Source organism: Coenobita brevimanus, chromosome 11 (assembly GCF_032717465.1).
Source record: "Coenobita brevimanus isolate Jiangsu-jjx chromosome 11, ASM3271746v2, whole genome shotgun sequence".
In the NCBI taxonomy this organism is placed as follows: Eukaryota; Metazoa; Arthropoda; class Malacostraca; order Decapoda; family Coenobitidae; genus Coenobita; species Coenobita brevimanus.
The window spans coordinates 7,390,821-7,411,595 of record NC_136964.1 but is presented as its reverse complement, the minus strand read 5'-3'; the positions used below and the strand labels follow the sequence as shown (position 1 = coordinate 7,411,595).

At 41.7% G+C, this 20,775-nt stretch overlaps 1 protein-coding gene across 1 annotated transcript in view; it reads right to left on the bottom strand.

Annotated features, from left to right (window-relative positions):
• LOC145410800 (uncharacterized) overlaps positions 1–20,775 on the bottom strand; it is a 155,601-nt gene that overhangs the window by 43,705 nt on the left and 91,121 nt on the right. The window contains exon 5 of the mRNA XM_080280918.1: positions 8,485–8,723. Within this exon, the coding sequence (XP_080137044.1) occupies positions 8,485–8,723 (239 nt within the window). The remainder of the gene's footprint in view (positions 1–8,484; positions 8,724–20,775) is intronic.

Below are 20,775 nucleotides of genomic sequence, written 5' to 3'. Positions count from 1 at the left end.
CTCCTCCCTACCTACCCTACCCATACGCAGAAGAATACTGGTAGGGAAGAAGTGTTTGACAGCCTCCTCAGTGACAAAAATTTTAGCCTTGTATTACCACTCATCTACGTCAAGGGCAAAGATACGTTAACACATACATATTCATACTATTAATATTTAGGTCTTATACAACAGAATCATCCTAGGACTTAGCATTGTAACCCATTTAATTTCAAGATTTTAATATTCCATTACGGATTATTCTCACCTCTACGTCTCTCATTGCAGACTCGTTAAAAATGACCCAAGTCTAAGAAAACAACAGTGGGTACCTGACTGCATTCCACTCCACTAAGAAGAATGGAAGGACAGCAGGAGGAGACATTGCCAGCCAGCATTACCACTCCGCCATCTATCACCAATAAAGGATCGTACCCTTCCATCGTAACACATCACCTACAGTACAGAATAAAAAGTTCACCTAATATTTCATTTTTGCGTTTCACTTCCCTCTGCTGCATACTCCACAGCTGAAAGGGATGTTAACTTTCTGTGCTGATAGACTATTCTCTTATATCAATATCTATGAGGAAGGTGACGGGCAATTTGACTATACTGTAATTAAACAACACATGCTGTAGAGTAATACTAACTTATAAACAGTCATATCGTATATATACCTCTTGTTCTTGTATCCCTTGCTTATATAGAATTGCTGAAAAATAGAATACTGACAACATAAAAGCACCAAAAGACAGACTTTGGATCATTTTTAACGCGTCTGCAATGAGAGAGACGTAGAGATGAGAGATTGATCCATCATGTAATATTAAAATCTTGAAATAAATTGGGTTACTAAGTAGGAAGATTCTGTTGTGATGTACTGAACGACCAGCAAACTACACATGGTCAGCATTCCGTAAAAATCATAACGGAGAGAGAGAGAGAGAATGTGTGTGTGTGTGTGTATGTGTGTCACGGGGGGTGAACGTGTGCACTGGGAAGTAAGTACAGTATGAGCTGAGGTAAATAAGTATGTAAGGGGGCGGTGAAATTAAATGTGTGTGGAGAGAGTGAATTTGTAAAAGTTGAGGGACAAGTAACGGTATCGGTGGGTGCGTGACCATGTGTGTGTAAGTGTGGATGGTGAAAGTGCGAGTGGAACTATGAATGAGATTGAGTTTGTACAGTGGGAGTGCCTTGTGTGTGCGATGGGGAGTAGGCGTGTGAGGGAGGGGGGGTAGCAGGGTGTGTATGTGTGTTGGAGGCTGGATATGTGTGTGGGTGTGGGGGGGGAGGGTGAACTGGGTGTTTGTATTGGAGACTGGATACGTGTGTGTGTAGGGGGGGGGGGTGAGCAGGGTGTAAGTGCATGTTGGAGGCTGGATGTGTGTGTGTGTGTGTGTGTGTGTGTGTGTGTGTGTGTGTTGGGGGGAGCAGGGTGTAAGTGCATGCTGGAGGCTGGATATGTGTGTGTGGGGGGGGGCACGGTGTAAGTGCGTGTGTTGGAGGCTGGATGTGTGTGGTGGGGGGGGGGAGTAGGGTGTAAGTGCGTGTTGGAGGCTGGATGTGTGTGGGGGGGGGGGGGGGGAGCAGGGTGCAAGTGCGTGTGTTGGAGGCTGGATATGTGTGTGTGTGTGTGTGTGGGGGGGGTAGGGTGTAAGTGCGTGTGTTGGAGGCTGGATATGTATGTGTGTGTGTGGGGGGGTAGGATGTAAGTGCGTATGTTGGAGGCCGGATATGTGTGTGTGAGGGGGGTAGGGTGTAAGCGCGTGTGTTGGAGTCTGGATTTGTTTGTGTGTGGGGGGAGCAGGTGTAAGTGCGTGCATTGGAGGCTGGATGTGTGTGTGTATGGGGGTAGGGTGTGCGTGTGTTGGAGGCTGGATGTGTGTGTGTGTGTGTGTGTAAGTGCGTGTGTTGGAGGCTGGATGTGTGTGTGTGTGTGTGTAAGTGCGTGTGTTGGAGGCTGGATGCGTGTGTGTGTGTAAGTGCATGTGTTGGAGGCTGGATGTGTGTGTGTGTGTGTGTGTGTGTGTGTGTGTAGGGGGGTAGGGTGTAAGTGCGTGTGTTGGAGGCTGGATGTGTGTGCGTGTATGAGGGGGGCGGGGGAGCGGGGTGTAAGTGCGTGCGCCGGAGGCTGGATGTGTGTGTGTGTGTGTATTGAGGGCAAGGTTTTTATATGAGTAGTCTGTATGAGGCTACATATGTATGTGGGGGAGAATGTGTAGGAGTGTATGGGAGGTGTCTGTGTGTGTGTGTGTGTGTGTTGAGGGTAAGGTTTATATATAAGTAGTGTGTGTGAGGCTACGTATGTATGTGCGTTAGAATGTGTAGGAGTGTATGGGGGAAGTCTGTGTACGAATGTGTGTGTGTAAGGGGGGTGAGGGAGTACGTGCAGCGTGAGGGGTCGGCGGGGGGGGGGGGATAGGGACTTGTGTATAGCGTGCAGAAGTTTTACAAGAAAGTGTAACTGAAATTCATAGTCTAATCACCAATGCCTCTCAATCCCTTAAGTCCTCTATTCCAGCCACCCCCAGACTCGTCAAACACTGGGGAGATTTTAAGAGTCACTCGATTAATAACCTTTTATCTTTATTTATTGTGTGTGTGTGTGTGTACTATGACAGATACAAACTTTCTCTTCTTGGATTTCTCATAAACTTGTATCTGTCTCTGTTACTTTTTTCTGATTTTGTATTTTTTATACTCTTGTGTTTTGTTTACTGGCCTGTGTCCATATCCTCTCTCTCTCTCTCTCTCTCTCCTGATAAACGTTATGGAAGTCGAAATAATTCTTGTGTTGAAGCAATTAATTCTAAACGTAATTCTTGTACAGGAAGTATTATACTGCACAACAACAATGCTCTCTCTCCTTCTTTTTCCTTCCCTCCCCCTCTCCTCTCTCTCTCTCTCTCTCTCTCTCTCTCTCTCAGACATTTTAACTTATTTTTCTCCCACTTCTTGGTTTACTATCTCTTGCTTTCATATGCATTTATATTTACGACTAAACCACACAGAAAGGGTTTTAAGGTATGTAAATGTATACAACTCTCTCTCTCCTGTTTCTACAATCAGAGTACGCATTACAGGTCTGCAGCTCCTCACTTCCGCATTAACAAGCCAAAACGGAAATCAGTGACACACAAAACTAAATCATAAACTACTCCCAGGTGTAGGGGTCGGGGAGGGAAGGTGTAAAAATTATGAAAGAAAATAAATAAATACATCGCTAAATATACAGAATTACTACAAACCCAGGAGGATTTTATAGCTACCAAATTTCTTAAGACAGGTGCGTTGTCAGAGGAAACAGCTTACGTACTTTTTTGGGTTATCGTAGGAAGGGTTATGGAGAGGCGAGTTTTTTGCGTAGCTGCGGAATCTCACCCGAGCCTCATCAAGTTCTCTGGGACTAGTATGGGCATAGCATATATGATCGTCGTGAATGAGTAGGTGTGTGTGTCTGTGTGTGTGTGTGTGTGTGTGTGTGTGTGTGTGTGTGTGTGTGTGAGAGAGAGAGAGAGAGAGAGAGAGAGAGAGAGAGAGAGAGAGAGAGAGAGAGAGAGAGAGACTGTTGTGTGAGAAATTGTGTGTGTGTGTGTGTGTGTGTGTGTGAGAGAGAGAGAGATACTATTATGAGAGTGTGTGTGTGTGTGTGTGTGTGTGTGTGAGAGAGAGAGAGAGAGAGAGAGAGAGAGAGAGAGAGAGAGAGAGAGAGAGAGAGAGAGAGTCACCCTGATTATAAAGCTATGATACGTAATGTTGTGGGAGCCTGGGGGAGGAGATAGAAGGCTTTACAAATCAACACGCTTTATTACTGCATCAACCCTAATCATCACAAGGTAGTAACTCAAGGGGACTACACTGAGGCAAGGAAAGCAAACACTAATATATATGAGGGAGTGTGTGGGGAGGTAGACCCCTAAGATCAAGCTACGCCACCTCACACACACACCCACACCTCTCTCTCCCTCTTTCTCTCTCTCTCTCACACACACACAGTCACTTCATTCAAGAACCCAAGTTAAACCCCTTCCTCCCACTTCACCTCCACTCAACACTCCACTTCACCCTACTCCACAGCCCTCCACTTCACACCACTCCAACCTCTTCTCAGCACAACTTCTTCCACTATTCACCCCTTCTTCCTCACTTTTCACCCATTCTTCCACACTTCACCCATTCTTCCTTACTTTTCACCCCATTCTTCCTCACTTTTCACCCATTCTTCCTTACTTTTCACCCTTTCTTCCTCACTTTTCCCCCCTTCTTCCTCACTTTTCCCCCTTTCTTCCTTACTTATCACCCTTTCTTCCTCACTTTCCCCCCTTCTTCCTCACTCCACCCCTTCTTCCCCACTTAACTCCTTCTTCCTCACTTTTCACCCCTTCTTCCTCACTTTTCACCCCTTCTTCCTCACTTTCCCCCTTCTTCCCCACTTCACTCCTTCCTCACTTTTCATCCCTTCTTCCCAACTTCACCCTCCCTTTCCCACTTCCATCCTTCCACATGCATATCCGTACCTCCCCACTTCCCCTCCTCCACCTTGCTCCTCCCAACTTCATCATCTGACTTCTTGTAAATAAGAAAGGCTGTGAAGTTACGAATTCCTAGCATAACTTACCTCCCGTCCCCATTTTATAGTTTTAAGAATAGTAATAAATATTTTCATACATTTACCTGGCCCCAAGTATTCACGATGACTCAAAATGAGCTTATCTATCTAATGCCAGACACCTTCATCCTGTAAAGGGTGGCCACAGGCAAATCGCCTCCATGTCCTGTCCCCAATCATATAACTCTCCACTCCCAGGGCTTAAACAATCCAGTTTTGAGCTTACTTCCACCCATCCATAATGATTGTTTATATGGTTGTAATTTTCTCTCCACTTACCTTTTTCCATCTCACTTTCACTTTCCTCACAAGGGCTGGGGCCAATTTATGAGCGGAATTGGAACTGAATTGGAACCGATTAAAAAAAAAAAAAAAAAAAAAAAGTGAATTGGAACTGAATTTGAATTGAGAAAAATAAAAAAATAAATATAACTGATTTGAATTGGAATTGATATCAATGAACTGACAACTGAATTGAAAAATATTTTATACTGTACTATGCAAATTCATTATTGTACAATAATTAACTTACAGTATACTCAGATACAGTTAAATCCACAGTCTGCTATAAAAAGAAAAAAGTAAAAATAATTTGAAAGCTCATTTTTATTTCTTTCCGTTAGATTAATGGTACTTGGTATATTAAACTATTGAACTGAAAACATTTTAATTGAATGAAATATCAACCAGAATTAATTGAATTGAAGATTTAATTTTTTATGAATTAAACTGAACTGGTACTGATTAATTCAAATTTTATTCTGAACTGGAACTGACAAAAATGAATTGACCCCAGCCTTGTTCCTCACCCTGTTTCTCTGTAGCCATCTGCGCACTTATCTCTTCACCCTCTGTCAATCTCCCATCTCACCCTCACCACTCATCATTTTTTTCACTTCCCCCTCATTGAAGTTCATTAATTTGCAGCCTCAATATTATTTAACATTTTCGGATACCATGTGGGCCTACTGGTGCGACCCTTGATTGTAATTTGTACAGTCGCCCCAAGAAGAGACGGCAGAGTTTCAGATTGCTTCCGACACTGCACTGCAATGCGTTCCGTGAAAACTTAGTGAATAAGAGGTAAAAAATTCTGTACTTCATCATGTCATATCAAAAAGAAAAAAAAATACATAGTATATCACACTAGGAATTAAGAGAAATGAATAACATGAGGCAATGATATATCAGAAGCTAACCTGTAACATACGTTTTCCTGATTTGAATGTGTAATGTTGCACAGTATATTCCATTGCTCATGTTTAGGTCCATTTCAAAAACTGATTGTAAAGTTTCGAAGGCCAACCTAGGAAAATTCTAGTTAATGCAATATGCTACTTGCTTTTCAAATGCTATGGTGATGATGTAGGAACAATAAGGAAGCCACAAAAATTAAATTATTCTTAGTAATAATACCCAACCCAAAGCTCCAGCGAGACTTTCTGCCTCTTATGCCTTGCCTTCCTCTAGCATAATATATGTAATTATCTACTTTATTCCCCAATGACTAAAAATTATTTGCTATGACATATTTTACCTTTTTCTCTTACACTACGCAGTAAAGAAGACCAAAACACGGGCTTACAAACTCGTGCAACGTAAAAGCACATACTTGTTCAATCCTTTAATCTGGAACATACTTCTTTTTAAATAAATCGCAATGTCCTGTCTTACTGAAAATGCTGATTTGGAAGTTTTGAACTCGTTGATATGTTTATGGCAGTTTATTACTCTTGCCAGTCATTCAGGCACCAAGGATACTAAACTATGACACAAGTTTGCATTCTCCATGGAGCTCCGACTCTCAGCAAATTTGTGAGGTTCTTTTATATTTCATTCACTGATAGTTCTCATGCTTATACTATGTCTTCCACAGATTTTTCTTAGTGGAAAAAATGGCCAAATACGGTGCAATATCTGCATGTCTGTGAGTAAACACTGTCTTCATTCCTTCGTTTGTGTTTGTTGATCGAGCCATTTAAAACAGCCTACTAACTTACGCCACACTCCCGCTTTCTGTTGCCGTCCATAGCGAAAACAAAAACGGAAATAAATGATTTTAATTATTTGCTAGTATTCTAAAGGTAAATATATATAAAAATGACATTTTCATTGTTTACTGAAGGTCTTTTCTTTTCACTCTTACGCTACCAAAAATACTTGCTTACTACCGCACTAGAAATAAACTCCGCAACTTATTCCTGACTGTCCTTGAGCGATAGTTCTGTAATTTCAATGTTCTGTTTAGGATTTCTTATTATGGTAACTAACAAACTGTTTCCTACAATTTTGAAATGTGTAAGTACTTTGCCATTTACTTATTGTTTTCAATTACAATTTTACATAAGTGTCACCTTGCAAAGATATAAGGAAGAGTATTATGCATTACCATTGACCGAACCCTGGACACTCCGCCGTCACTTCTTAGGCCGACTGTACATAAGTACATAGGAGTTCTCATGCTGCCTTTTCACTATCAATTTATACTGACATCAATCTTATCAACTCTAACTGCATGATGAGAGGGAAACAACAGCAGACAATATCAACCCATAACTCTAAAGCGGTGGTGTCAAACTCAATCCTTCCCAAGGGCCACACTTCAGTTCTGTTGATCATCTGAGGGCCAAGTCTACCTAAACTATAATAATTAATATGACAAAGCCGCAGCCTATTCAAACGTGGCATTGGCTTCAGCTTCAATTACTGCTAATATTCAAATTAAAGTTTTGTGACATATTTGTTCATCAGTAAATTATTCGTAAGTTATGTTTATCAATACTGGTAGGTGGGGGCCTCACCATCCACTCAAGGTAGTACTGCTTTTGGGTGACTGCCCTTTCCTCTCTTCCATTTTCCCTTAATTCCTCTTGTCTTTACTTCATTCTTTCCTCTTCATTCTGCCTACGGGTGACCGTACACTCCTTCTTCTGTCTCTCTTTCCCTCATTCTTTCCTCGTCCTTCTGCCTACAGGTGACTGTACACTCCTCCTGTCTTTCTTTCCTTCATTCTTTCCTCTTCCTTCTGCGTATGGGCGATTCAACACTGAGTGACAAACCAGATGGTTTCCTGTACACAACGAAATCATTTACCACCCTGTGTGGTAACCATATAAGCAAATGATGGTGCCTGGTGGTTTAGTGGGTAATTTAGGTGCACCAATAACATTGCACCTGTGCAGGGTTATATCCATAGGATAGTTTGAGTTTATTGGTCACATAATGCCACTCAGGGATGAGCGAGGCTGGTCACTCTCATCTTAAATGTCTGGACCAACTTGCCTATCCCCAGGCCCCTACACCCCTCATGGGGCAACACAGGATTAGATGATGATTTTTATCAATCAAATTATCAATAAATATTTAATAACAGTGCTGTAATACTGGTTCACTTCATCATATGACAAATTTTATGGGATATTCATTCAGTTTATTTCTTATTTTTTCATACATTATCGCAGGCCACTCATGTCCTCTTCAAGGCCACCAGTTTGACACCTCTGCTCTAAAGTATGGACCTTCTTAACCTTAAAAAAAAAAAAAAAAAAAAAAAAAAAAAACTAGAGTACGTTTGTTTTAACCTGATGAAGATGCCCGACCTCTCTCAGATCAGTTGATGGCCAAGTGTAGTCAGACTGGAAGGTTGATTTGACATGTGGCAAGGGAGACTTATTCTTAACTCAAAACAAAGACTCAAGGATTCCATGCAAGCAAAACCTAATATTCCAGTGGCAGAAGTGGGCCAGTCAGGTAAAAACAAGGGAGACTCATTCTTAACTCAAAACAAAGACTCAGGATTTCACACATGCAAAACCTAATACTGAAGGTGTAGAGATGGGCCAGTCAGGTGAAAACAGACAGACTATAGCTAACGCCGTCCTTGTACTCACTTAGCCTGCGCTGCTCCAGAAAAGAACTCCGGAAACTGAAGCCTTCGAAGGGCAGGGTTGTGGAGCTCTAAGGTGGCCGTGGCGTTGAAGAGGTCGCTGATGTCCGCCCTGCATGAGAGGAACAGCCGCCCCTGAGAGTCCCACAGCCGCGAGGAGGGCAGGGAGAGATGCACTGTGGAGGTGTACGAGTTGTAGCGACCCAGTTTGGACACCTGGGGACGCACGAACTCACTGGGGATCTGTTGGAGGAAAATAGATTAAGTAACACAATCTCTATCTGTGAACTAGGAGAAAAAGATAAATTAACACAATCTTTATTAGATTTGTGAACTAAGAGAAAAAGATAAATTAAAACAATCTTTAACTTTACGAACTAAGAGAAAAAGATAAATTAACACAATCTTTATTAATTTTACGAACTAAGGGAAAAAGATAAATTAACACCAACTTTATTATATTTACCAACTCATTGGGAATCTGTTGGAGGAAAAACACAAACACATTCTTTTCTATTATATTCAGCTTTTAAGTCAGAACCAAGTAGGGAAAGCGTTAATGAAGGCTGTCTAACCCTCTAACTCCCTGGGATCTGTCGAGAGAGAGAGAGAGAGAGAGAGAGAGAGAGAGAGAGAGAGAGAGAGAGAGAGAGAGAGATATCTGCCCAAAGAATTAGTTACCAAGCATGGGTAAAAAAAAAAAAAAAAAAAAAAAGGACTGGAACCACATCGAAAAAGAGAGAGAGAGAGAGAGTGAGTCTGCCCAAAGAATGTTACCAAGCATGAAAGGAATAGCGATGAAAATAATGAAACCAAAATGAATAGTGTTTGGCAGAAAAACTGAACAAAGGCAATATATTTCCACCCCAGTGAGGAGATCTAGTTAAGGTGATATATATTTGAAGTGATATTGGTGACCTCGGACCGTATTTTTGACCGGTAAGGATGCTCCCAAACACCTCTTCCTACCGATTTATATTCCATGGAGACCTGCGCGTATTTTTAACAGGTAAGGATGCTCCCAAACACCTCTTCTTTACCGATTTATTTTCCAAGGAGACCTGCCCGTATTCTTGACCGGTAAAGATGCTCCCAAACACCTCTTCCTTACCGATTTATATTCCAAACTACTCATTAATATCCCCTGGTTTGCTTCACTTGTCTTTTCAGTATCGACAGATTGTATAACACACAAGAATATGGTAACAACAAAATCAGAAATAAATCGGTAAGGAAGAGGTGTTAGTAAGCTTCCTAACCGTACTAGATTGCATGAATAACACACAAGAATATAATAACGGAGCAGAATCGGAAATAAATCGGTAAGGAAGAGGTGTTAGTAAGCTTCCTAACAGTAATAGACTGCATAACACACAGGAATACAGTAATGGGAGCAAATCAAAATAAATCGGTAAGGAAGAGGTGTTAGTAAGCTTCCTAACAGTAGTAGATTGCACAACACAAAAGAATATAGTAACGGAGCAGAATCAGAAATAAATCGGTAAGGAAGAGGTGTTAGTAACCTTCCTAACCGTAACAGATTGCATGAATAACAAAATAATATAGTAACGGTGCAGAATCGGAAATAAATCGGTCAGGAAGAGGTGTTAGTAAGCTTCCTAACCACAGAATACCACTCTTTATAACTCTTTTCTTGTGTTAATTAAGGAGGACTATTTTCACTTAATATATCGGTAATTGCAGCTCCTTAATGACTGAACAGAACTCATGTTGTGTGGATATTTCTCTCTCAGAATTTACCTAAAACTAATTTCATGATGTTTCACACAAATCTCGCTTGGCATACTGTACTTCAAACACCAAGCTAAGTAAACACCATGAGAGCGGAATACCAAAGTAGGAAAAGGTAACTAGCACGTTAAGATGAAGGAACAGTTTGGCAATAGTACGAATAAAATCACTTTCGCACTTAAATACAACTACTATTACTCCTATAGGCCTACTACTCCTCCTCCTACATAACTACCACTACTACTACTACTGCCACCACCACTACGACTAATACCACCACCACCACTACTACTACGACTAATACAACCACCACTACTACTACAACTAATACCATCACCACTACTACTACGACTAATATTATTACCATCACCCCTACTACTACTACTACCACCACCAAAACCACCACCACCAATAACAACAACAACAATAATAATAATAATAATAATAATAAATAATAATAATAATAATAATAAAAACCATAAAAAAACTCGTACAAAGCAGTTTTCATTTCCCAATCAAAGCGCACTACTGTCCACACTGGGCTATAAATAACAGCCTTTATTGAACACAGGAAGCATCAATCACCCTATTCTGCCATCAAATTACTGGCTTCTATTGACCTTTCATATAGCAAAAACAAGACACATCCCTTTCCATCCGACGGCACTTAATGGTCGGGTCAACTCTAGCATTTTACTCAAGTTGACGCCACACGATCGACAAGTCATTGGCCCCTGAATCCAACTCTGGCCTAAAATTGCTCTCTCTCTTCAACCCGACGGCACTTAATGGTCGGGTCAACTCTAGCATTTTACCCAAGTTGACGCCACACGATCGACAAGTTACTGGCCCTTGATTTAACTTTGGCCCAAAATTATCATCTCTCCATCAAGAATGCCGAGATGTAACAAGATGTTAACATTATACTTTTTATTTTAACTTGGCCCAGATTTTCTTCCTATAGCTACTTTGTGCAGGTCAGTGGCAAAAAAAAGACTATATTGCATCTTCATATCCTTACCACAGCGCTTCTTCGTGACTAGCTTCATATTCTAGTGTTAATCTATTGCTACGACTCGGCATTCAAGATGGAGAGGGGTCAACTCCACGCCTAGTAAGAGAGAGACAGCACACTATACTATACTCTGTTTACTTTACTTGGCCTAAATTGCCTCTTCTCCAACTGGAGTGCTGAGGTGTAACAATAATTTACACTAGAATTTGATGCTAGTCACGATGAAGTGCTGTGGAAATTATGAGAAGCCGTTGCATTGTCTTTTCCTAGCGCTAAGCTACGTGAAGTAAGCTGCAGAGGACGAAAATCTAAGCCAAGTATAAGCGAATGAACTATAGTAAGTAGGGACACACGCAGTACATCCATACATACAAAAACATACATACATAACATACATATATATACAAAAATACATCCATACATACATTACACATACAAAAATATACATACATATACACCCATACATACAAGAATACATACATACATACATTACCTAACACATATATATACAAAAATACATACACACGTACATAAATACATTACATACATACAAATATACATACACATACACATGCTAAGAATACGTACATACATTACCTAACATATTCAAAAATACATACATAAGTACATAGATACATTACATACATACAAATATGCATACATATATACACACACCACTGTACAGGTGTTATGAGTTTCTGCAGTGGGGTAGCAAGGTGTGAAATTCGCACGGGGACTGCAGCTGAGAATTTGAGTTATCTGTTATGAAGATCAGAGGTGCAGTCAAAGGGGCAGTGAGGGGAGGGGAGGGGAATGGAGAGGATGGGGAAAGGGGAGGGGGATAAAGGGAGGGGGAGGGGAAGGGAGAGGATGGGGAAAGGGGAGGGGGATAAAGGGAGGGGGAGGGGATGGAAAGAGGGAGAGGGAGGGAGATGGAAAAGGAGAGGTGGAAGGGGAAGGGGATAGATATGAAGAGACAGGGGGAGGCGGAAAGGGAAGAGGAAGGGGAGAGGGAGAGACGGAAGGGGAAGGGGCGGGGGAGGCAGAAGGGAAGGGAAGGGGAGGGGAGAACAGGTGGGGGTGAGAGAAGAGGTAGGGGAGGGGAGGCTATGGTGTGGGAAGTACAAAAAGCGAAGGACTAGATGGAAGGCAGAGAGGGAGGGGGAAGATGGTAGTGAGGAAGGAGGAGGGAGATGACAGGAAGGGAGGAGTATGTGGAAAGGGAGGGGAGGAGAGGGGGGGATGGGGAGAGGGCAGAAGGAAGGGTGGGAAAAAAAAAAAAAAAAAAAAAAAAAAAAAGGAAGGAAAACAAGTGAGAGGGATGGGAAAGACAAGGGTTAGAGGGAAGCAGAGAAAATACTGAGGAGGAGAAGACGAAGCCGAAGGGTAGAGGAAGGTAGAGTGAAGAGGTGACGGGACAGAAGGAAGAGGAAGAGGAGGAGGAGGAGGAGGAGGAGGAGGAAGACAACGACGACAGGGAGGAGGCAGAGAGAGGGTTAAGAAGGAAGAATGGGAGGAATGAAGAGGAGAAATGAGAGGGATAATAGAGAACGTACTGAAAGGAACGGAGAGAGAGAGAGAGAGAGAGAGAGAGAGAGAGGTGGGGGAGGACAGGTAAAGGGAAGAAGGTTGTGGGGACGAAGGTGATGATGGAGGGGGGAAGAGGGGAGGCGAAGGAGGAGGAAGAAAAAAAAAAAAACATAGGGACATGGGGGAGGGAAGGTGAGAGGGAGGGGGGGATATGAATGGTGAGGAGGCGTGGGTAGAGATAAGGTAGGGGGGAGGTTAGGAGGGAGGGAGAAGGGGGGGCAAGAGGGAAGGTGAGAAAGGAGAGGGAATGAGAAGAGGGGGTGCAAGGGGTGGAGGGGAAGTGTGGGAGGGAGAGAAGGAAGTGGGAGGTGAAGGGGGATGGGGGAGAGGAGGAAGGGGGATGGGGGAGAGGAGGAAGTGGAATGGGGGAAAGAGATGAGGAGAGGGAGGTAGTGGGAGTGGAAGGAAGAGGGAGAGGGACAGAGGGGAGGGGGAAGAGGGGAGAGGGACAGGGGGAGGGGGAAGAGGGGAGGGAGGAAGGGGACAGAGGGAGGAGAAAGACCACCTTCTCATAAGATCTTCAGAGTCCGGAAAATGACACTCGGATTACTGTGCATTAGGAAGGTGATGGGATGCGGCTGTACTCGTGGTGAAGGTGTGTGTGTGTGTGTGTGTGTGTGACAGAGAGAGAGAGAGACTAAACTTGCTCTTCCCTCCTTCACTAAAATACTCTACATATTAAGTCTATTCCCGCTAATTTCAGGCGACTTTATTCAATTTACGCTACGCCCTCTTGCTGAAAAGGTTTATTTATCGCTATATTTACCTACCCAGTTCGAAAATCATGTTAGGAAGTAGCAAAATACCGATATATAAATAAAATAAAAACGCGGAGACGAGGAGAGGTGGAGGGTGAGAGAGGGAGAGGGAGGCCAAGGATGAGACGTAGAGATGGAGTGGAGAGATATGAATTGGGTGGTGATGGTAGTGAAAGAGAAGTGCTGGTAATTGTGGTGGTGGTGGTGGTAGAGGAGGTGCAGTGGTGGTGGTGGTAGAGGAGGTGCAGTGGTGGTGGTGGTAGAGGAGGTGCAGTGGTGGTGGTGGTAGAGGAGGTGCAGTGGTGGTGGTGGTAGAGGAGGTGCAGTGGTGGTGGTGGTGGTAGAGGAGGTGCAGTGGTGGTGGTGGTAGAGGAGGTGCAGTGGTGGTGGTGGTAGAGGAGGTGCAGTGGTGGTGGTGGTAGAGGAGGTGCAGTGGTGGTGGTGGTAGAGGAGGTGCAGTGGTTGTGGTGGTAGAGGAGGTGCAGTGGTAGTGGTGGTTGTGGTAGTGCATGTGTTTTGATTTAAGGATTCTACCCCTTTCAACTTCACTATCTGGCCAAGTGTAGACAGGCAGGATAGCCGATTTCACTTATAACGTTACTCATTCTACCTCACAGCAAAGCCTTATCATTCTACCTCATCGTCTCATCATTCTACCTCAGTCTCATCATTCTAACTCAGTCTCATCATTCTAACTCATCGTCTCATCATTCTACCTCCTTGTCTCATCATTCTACCTCAGTCTCATCAATCCACCTCAGTCATCATTCTACTTCATCGTAACATCATTCTACCTCATCGTCTCATCATTCTACCTCACTCTCATCACTCCACCTGTCTCATCATTCTACCTCACTAGTCTCATCGAATTTCAGGCAATATGTGGGATTGGACCTAATCAGTCAAGTAAAATAAATAGACCATAGTGAAGGTGGTGTTGGTAGTACAGACGGTGTGGTAGAGAGAGAGAGAGAGAGAGAGAGAGAGAGAGAGAGAGAGAGAGAGAGAGAGAGAGAGTACAGACGGTGTGGTAGAGAGAGAGAGAGAGAGAGAGAGTACAGACGGTGTGGTAGAGAGAGAGAGAGAGAGAGAGAGAGAGAGAGAGAGAGCAGGGTTGGCAGGTGATTGTGGTGATGGTGAACCAAATGGTGGTGGTGATAGTGAATGTACTGGTGGGTGTATTAGAGGAAATAGTAGTAGTAGTGGTGGTGGTGGTGGTAGTAGTGGGAGAGGCAGTAGTAGGAGAGGGAGTGGTAGGTGAGGTAGCAGAAGCAGAGGTAGTAGAGGTGATAATGGTGGTGGTAATAAATGAGATGTACGGTAGTGGTGGTAGAGCTGAGGCAGTAGTAGAAGCAGTGGTGGTTGTGGTGGTGATAGTGGTGCAGTGGTGGTAGTAGAGGTGTTAGTGGTGGTGGTAAGTGAGATGTGGTGGTGGTTGTGGTGGTAATGGTGGAGCTAATGGCTGTGGTGCGTGCGACAAGGCTCATTACCTGACTCATCTGCTGTTACCTGGTCGAAACGTCGCAGGTAATCAAGTTATTTTTTTGCCAGACCATAAGCAAATGTCCTAGATTGTTAGCACGCAAGACTGTACGTTTGTGTGGGAAGTTTTATGATTGGTATAACTGTGGATGTGTTGATGTGTGTATGAATGAATGAAGCAGGTTTTCTTTTTTAGTTAAGACGGTATCTACAGGGAGGTCAGTCCGTCTGCCTCTTACTAACGATTTTCAGGCGAGGTGCTTCACTCTCAAAGACTTTAGCAAACTCAGTGAAACAAAAGGCTACACTACATTGTGTGTTGGTGCCTTTACAAATGCCTTGTTTGTGGATGGCGTCAGCGAATGAAATTTGTGAAATATGGGGAGTAAATGTCACAGAAGGCAGTTTTAATCTCTAAAATGCTAAAAGGTGCCTTCATGTGGTGACACAGATATAACCAACGACTCCACTGACAGACCGTATAAAGTCACTCAACCGCTGCTTACACATCAATAAAGTGATTCCCTATTGATCGAAAGGAGGATGGTGGACTACTGAGGGAAGTTTAAGCCTGCAGTCCACCGAGTTCACGTTTCTGATGAGCTAGGGACCACAAAAACAACAACCCTTGACTCCTGCGATACCGTACATACCATAAATAAAAAAATGAAAGTGGTCACGCTACATAGATGATGATGATGATGATGATGATGAAGGGGAATAGTGATGAATAAATAATAATAATGATGAAGGATAATAGTGATGAATAAATGATGATGATGATGATGGGTAATAATGATGAAAATAGTGATGATGATGGATAATGATGATGATGAATAACGATGACACCAGACAGGCTAATGACGATGATGGATTAGTAATTAGTATGATGAAGGATAACGATGATGATGATGCATAATTATGATGAGAGGTGACTAATGATGATGATAATGGACTGATATTACCAACCCACCTCAGATTTAGTGAAACATGATGATAATGATGATGACGATGATGAAGGAATTTACCTAACCTTTACTTAAGCGAAAAGAAAAAAAAAAAAAGTTAATTCTGTTGGTCTGAAATAATATGAAACTTAACCCCCTCAAGGCTGGGACAAATCTAGTATTCTATTCCATTTAACGAGACGAGAGAGAGAGAGAGAGAGAGAGAGAGAGAGAGAACCTTACTACTATACACCAGCTCACATCAAACTTCAGGCGATTTGAGTTACACCACCCACCCACACCACCAACCCCACTTGTAACTACCCATCCATTCAATCACAACTACCCATCCTCCTACACCACCCTCCCACCTACAACTACCCACATCTACACCCCCGCACCCACCTACACAACTCTTCAACCTACACCACCATCCCACTCACACTACCCTCCCACCTACACCATCCCCCCCATCACCACCACCCTCCTACTTATACCAACCACCCACCTAAACCTCCCACCATATACCACCCACCCACCTACACAATCCTCCTACCTACACCACTCATTCACCTACACCACCCACCCACTCACTCACCTACACCACTCTCTTACAAACTTTTTACCTGAGTCATAGTACCTGTTACCTGTTAATTAATGTCCATCACAATATATATATATATATATATATATATATATATATATATATATATATATATATATATAAAGCTTCCCATTCCGAAAAAAAGGACAAAGAATTTTAAAATAACCGGTACTGTGTACTAAGCCTGATTTCGACAACAGTACATATATTTCCTATTAACTGTGCCATTCGGTAAAAATATATTATTTTTCTTAATTACCCAAAACTACGAAATAGATAGAAAATGTGATTCAGATTTACAGCATATAACGATGGTACACTTGTTTGGTTATTATGAGATGAGAGGGGGTGCTGGAGGAAGGGCAGCATAATGGCAGGGGACAGGGCGATACGGAGGTGATTTGATTGTGGCCACCCCCTTCCCAGATTAAGACGTCTGGCTCTACATATAGGCCTACAGATACACAGACTACCCTATGTTCACTTTAACTTGGCCAAATAAGAGAACGTGACTCAAATATCTAACTATGGCACACACACACACACAAACTTATGGAAAAAGAGGACTTCAAAAATGTATGGATAAAAAGATGTCTAACTCAAGAGGAACTTGGATTACCAAAAGAGAAGAGGGAGGTAAGAACAAAAAATGAGGGATGATCAGAAGAACAAATTTTTTTTACAAAGTAATTGGATTGCAGGTTCGAAAGTGGTACATAAACAGGAGGAAATAAAAAGGAGAAAGGTAGTAGGCCCAAGTCATGACAAGTATGTAAACAAGATGATGAAGTTGATGTACTCAAATGTAGATGGAATGGTATCTAAATTACTAGTGATGAATGATTATATCAATGAAAAGGAACCACATATTGTTTGCCTAACTGAAACAACACCAAGTATATCAAACGATACACTAAACCTTGAGGAATACAGCATATGAAGAAGAGGTAGGGACTTATATATATATATATATATATATATATATATATAAGAGGAGGAGGAATTACAATATTAACAAAGAAAAATCTGCAAGTCAAGGAAATAGAACTAGATGTACCCTCACAGGTGGAACTGATCGCAGTAGAGATTAATACGTCTGAAAGGAAAGTAATTGTGGCAAATTTATACATGCCACCCAGATCAAACATTTGGGAAAAAGGTGAATATGAAGACCTGGCAGAGAAAACAATTCAAAGTTTAAGAGCATTACTTCACAGAATGGAGGAGAAATCTGAAAGAATTATACTAACTGGTGATTTCAATACAAATATAAACTGGAATACTCTAGATATAAAAAGCCAGGAAAGCTGTTGGGACCAAAAGCTCCTGGACCTTGTGCACGACTTTTTCCTAACACAACATTTAAAAGAAAGCACCAGAAAAATGGGACTTGACATACCATCAGTACCAGTACTAGATCTTATACTTACTAGGCAAAAGTGGCCACACAGTATTAAATTACAACTTCAGGAGTGCATTTGACACAGTTAATAATAATAAAAGTTGCAAAAAGAGCCTTAACTACAAAAGGGGCAACTATCATAACCTAAAGAAATACTTCTTAGTAACAGATTGGGAAATAAAGCTTAGAGGTCTAGATTTATATGTTATATATAGAAAATTCTGTGAACTTTATGAAATAGGAGTCCAGAGGTACATCCCACAACACAAAGAAACAGAAAAGAAAATAAAGAAATGCTTTAATACAGAATGTAAAAAATCAAAAGAAAAAAAAAAGAGAGATTTGTTGTGGAACAGATACAGAAGACAATAGTGAAAGGGTGTATAACAACTATAAACAGGCAAGAAACGATTATACAAGAATAAAGAGGGAAGCCCAAAAACAGTTTGAGGAAGACATCATAAATAAAAGTAGTGATCAACTGAAGCTATTTTACAGCTACATCAGAAGCAAAACCAAAGTAAAAGATAAAATACAATCCATTACGGATGAGGGAGTCACTTATACACAAGAGAAGGATATTTGTAAAGCACTAAACAAGAATTTCCAATCAGTTTTTCCAGAAGAAAATAATTCTGAGGGGGATTATGTGGAACATGGATGCCCACACATACTACCAGATATACAAATATCAGAAAAAGAAAGTAAATTTGACAAAGGAAATGCAAATGGTCCTCATGAAATTTCATGTTGGGTGCTACATGAATGTGCAAAGGAGTTAAGTAAACCATTATTTTTAATTTTCAAGGAATCCTTGGGACAAGGTAAACTACCTGATATTTGGAAGAATGCAAATATTGTCCCCTTATTCAAGAAAGGGAACAGACAAAATCCACTCAACTACCGACCAGTATCACTGACCAGTGTTGTAAGCAAGGTATTAGAAAAGCTGATAAGAAAAGTTTGGGCAAATAGTCTAGAACACAATATAATAACAGAAAGACAGTTTGGTTTCAGAATGGGAAAATCATGTGTTACAAATCTGTTGAGTTACTATGACAAAGTAACAGAAACATTACAGAAAAGAGAAGGATGGGTGTCCGGACAGTACCGTATCTATTTAGATTTCAAGAAAGCATTTGACAGAGTACCGCACCAGAGACTTTTATGGAAGCTGTGCCATCAATGTGGAATCCGAGGCAAACTGTATTGTTGGATGCAAGATTTTCTTATTTAAAAAAAAAAAAAAAAAAAAAAAAAAAGAGAGAGAGAGAGAGAGAGAGAGAGAGAGAGAGAGAGAGAGAAATGAGAAAAGTACTAAGAGGAAATTACTCATCATGAAGGGAAGTGACTCCGTGCTGGCACCAATTATGTTTTTAGTGTATATAAATGATACAGACAGTAATACTGGAAATGAAAGCTGAATATGTTTGTTGATGATGCAAAATTAAAAAGAAGAATTACTAACAGACTCTTGTAAAGAGCTACGAGAAGAATTAAATAAACTTCATGAATGGAGCAATAAATAGCATATGGAATTCAATGTGGACTAGTGTCATGTAGTCAAGTTTGGTAAAAATGGAAAAAGACCTGATTGGGATTATAAGTTAGGAAGTAAAACCCTACACACTTCAGAAAAAGAGAAGGACCTAGGTGTGATTATCAATAACAGACTATCTCCAGCTGACCCCATCAGTGAGAAGGTACCCATGTATACAGTAATCCCTGTACTATCTGGACGCCCACTTTCTGGACTCCCCACTTAACGAACATTGTGGGCCTGGACCTTCGAAACCCCCCCCCCCCCAAAATGAATTTTCCCCCACCCATAATTTGAAATTGCCATGCAGCGCCGAACAGCTGTTTACAGCAAGGCCATTTCACCCCTTCCTTCCTTCCCCCTCCCCGGTCACGGCTGGCATTTAGTATTTTTCATTACCAAATGTGGGCCAATTTGGTAATGAAAAGTTCATTTGGTGGTGAATCAGCATGATCCATTACCAGATTTTTCACATGTATGAAGATACAGAGAATGGAGACGGTGGACTGTCCGCTTTCTTTGATTAATCTGCTAGCATACATAGCACAAAAATAAACATGCTGCTGATTATAAGGAGAGTGATTATATCCATTTGTACATATAATTAGTGAAGAATAAATGCTTCCTTTAATTATTTGGTAATGGAAAGTTAAATTTGGTAATGAAAATTGAGGAGTTTGGTAATGTGGCCGTGCTCAGATCTGGCAACCCTGTCTCCAGTTACTGGCTAACCATCATACAGGGAGGACATTCATCGCAATGGATGGTGCACGTGCTCATTTTTATGAATAAACAGTGAATAAACTGCAACACCTCGCCACTAGACTACATGGGAATTTATAGTGTTAAGCAGTATTAAGAAATTAGATTTTAGCGTGCAAAGGATTAACTGTGGAGGGCAAAGTGTCGGTTGCGACTGGCGTGGTGCAATTAAGAACAGAATCAATCAATCAATTCCTGTGGCACCCTATGGGATGCATAGGGCCTCGATGAACTCTCTCCACCAATATTTGTCTCTTGCCACCTCCTTCAGGTCCCACCAACACTCCTCTCCCGCTTCTCTTTTCATTATCCTCAACCAGAATGTGCAGTGTTAAACAATTATAACTCACAGTGCAAAGAATTAAGTGTAGAACAACACTGGATTACTGTTCGTGCTTCAAGAACATTTCCACAACTACCAAAGCCTTAGAGAAGGTGGCCAC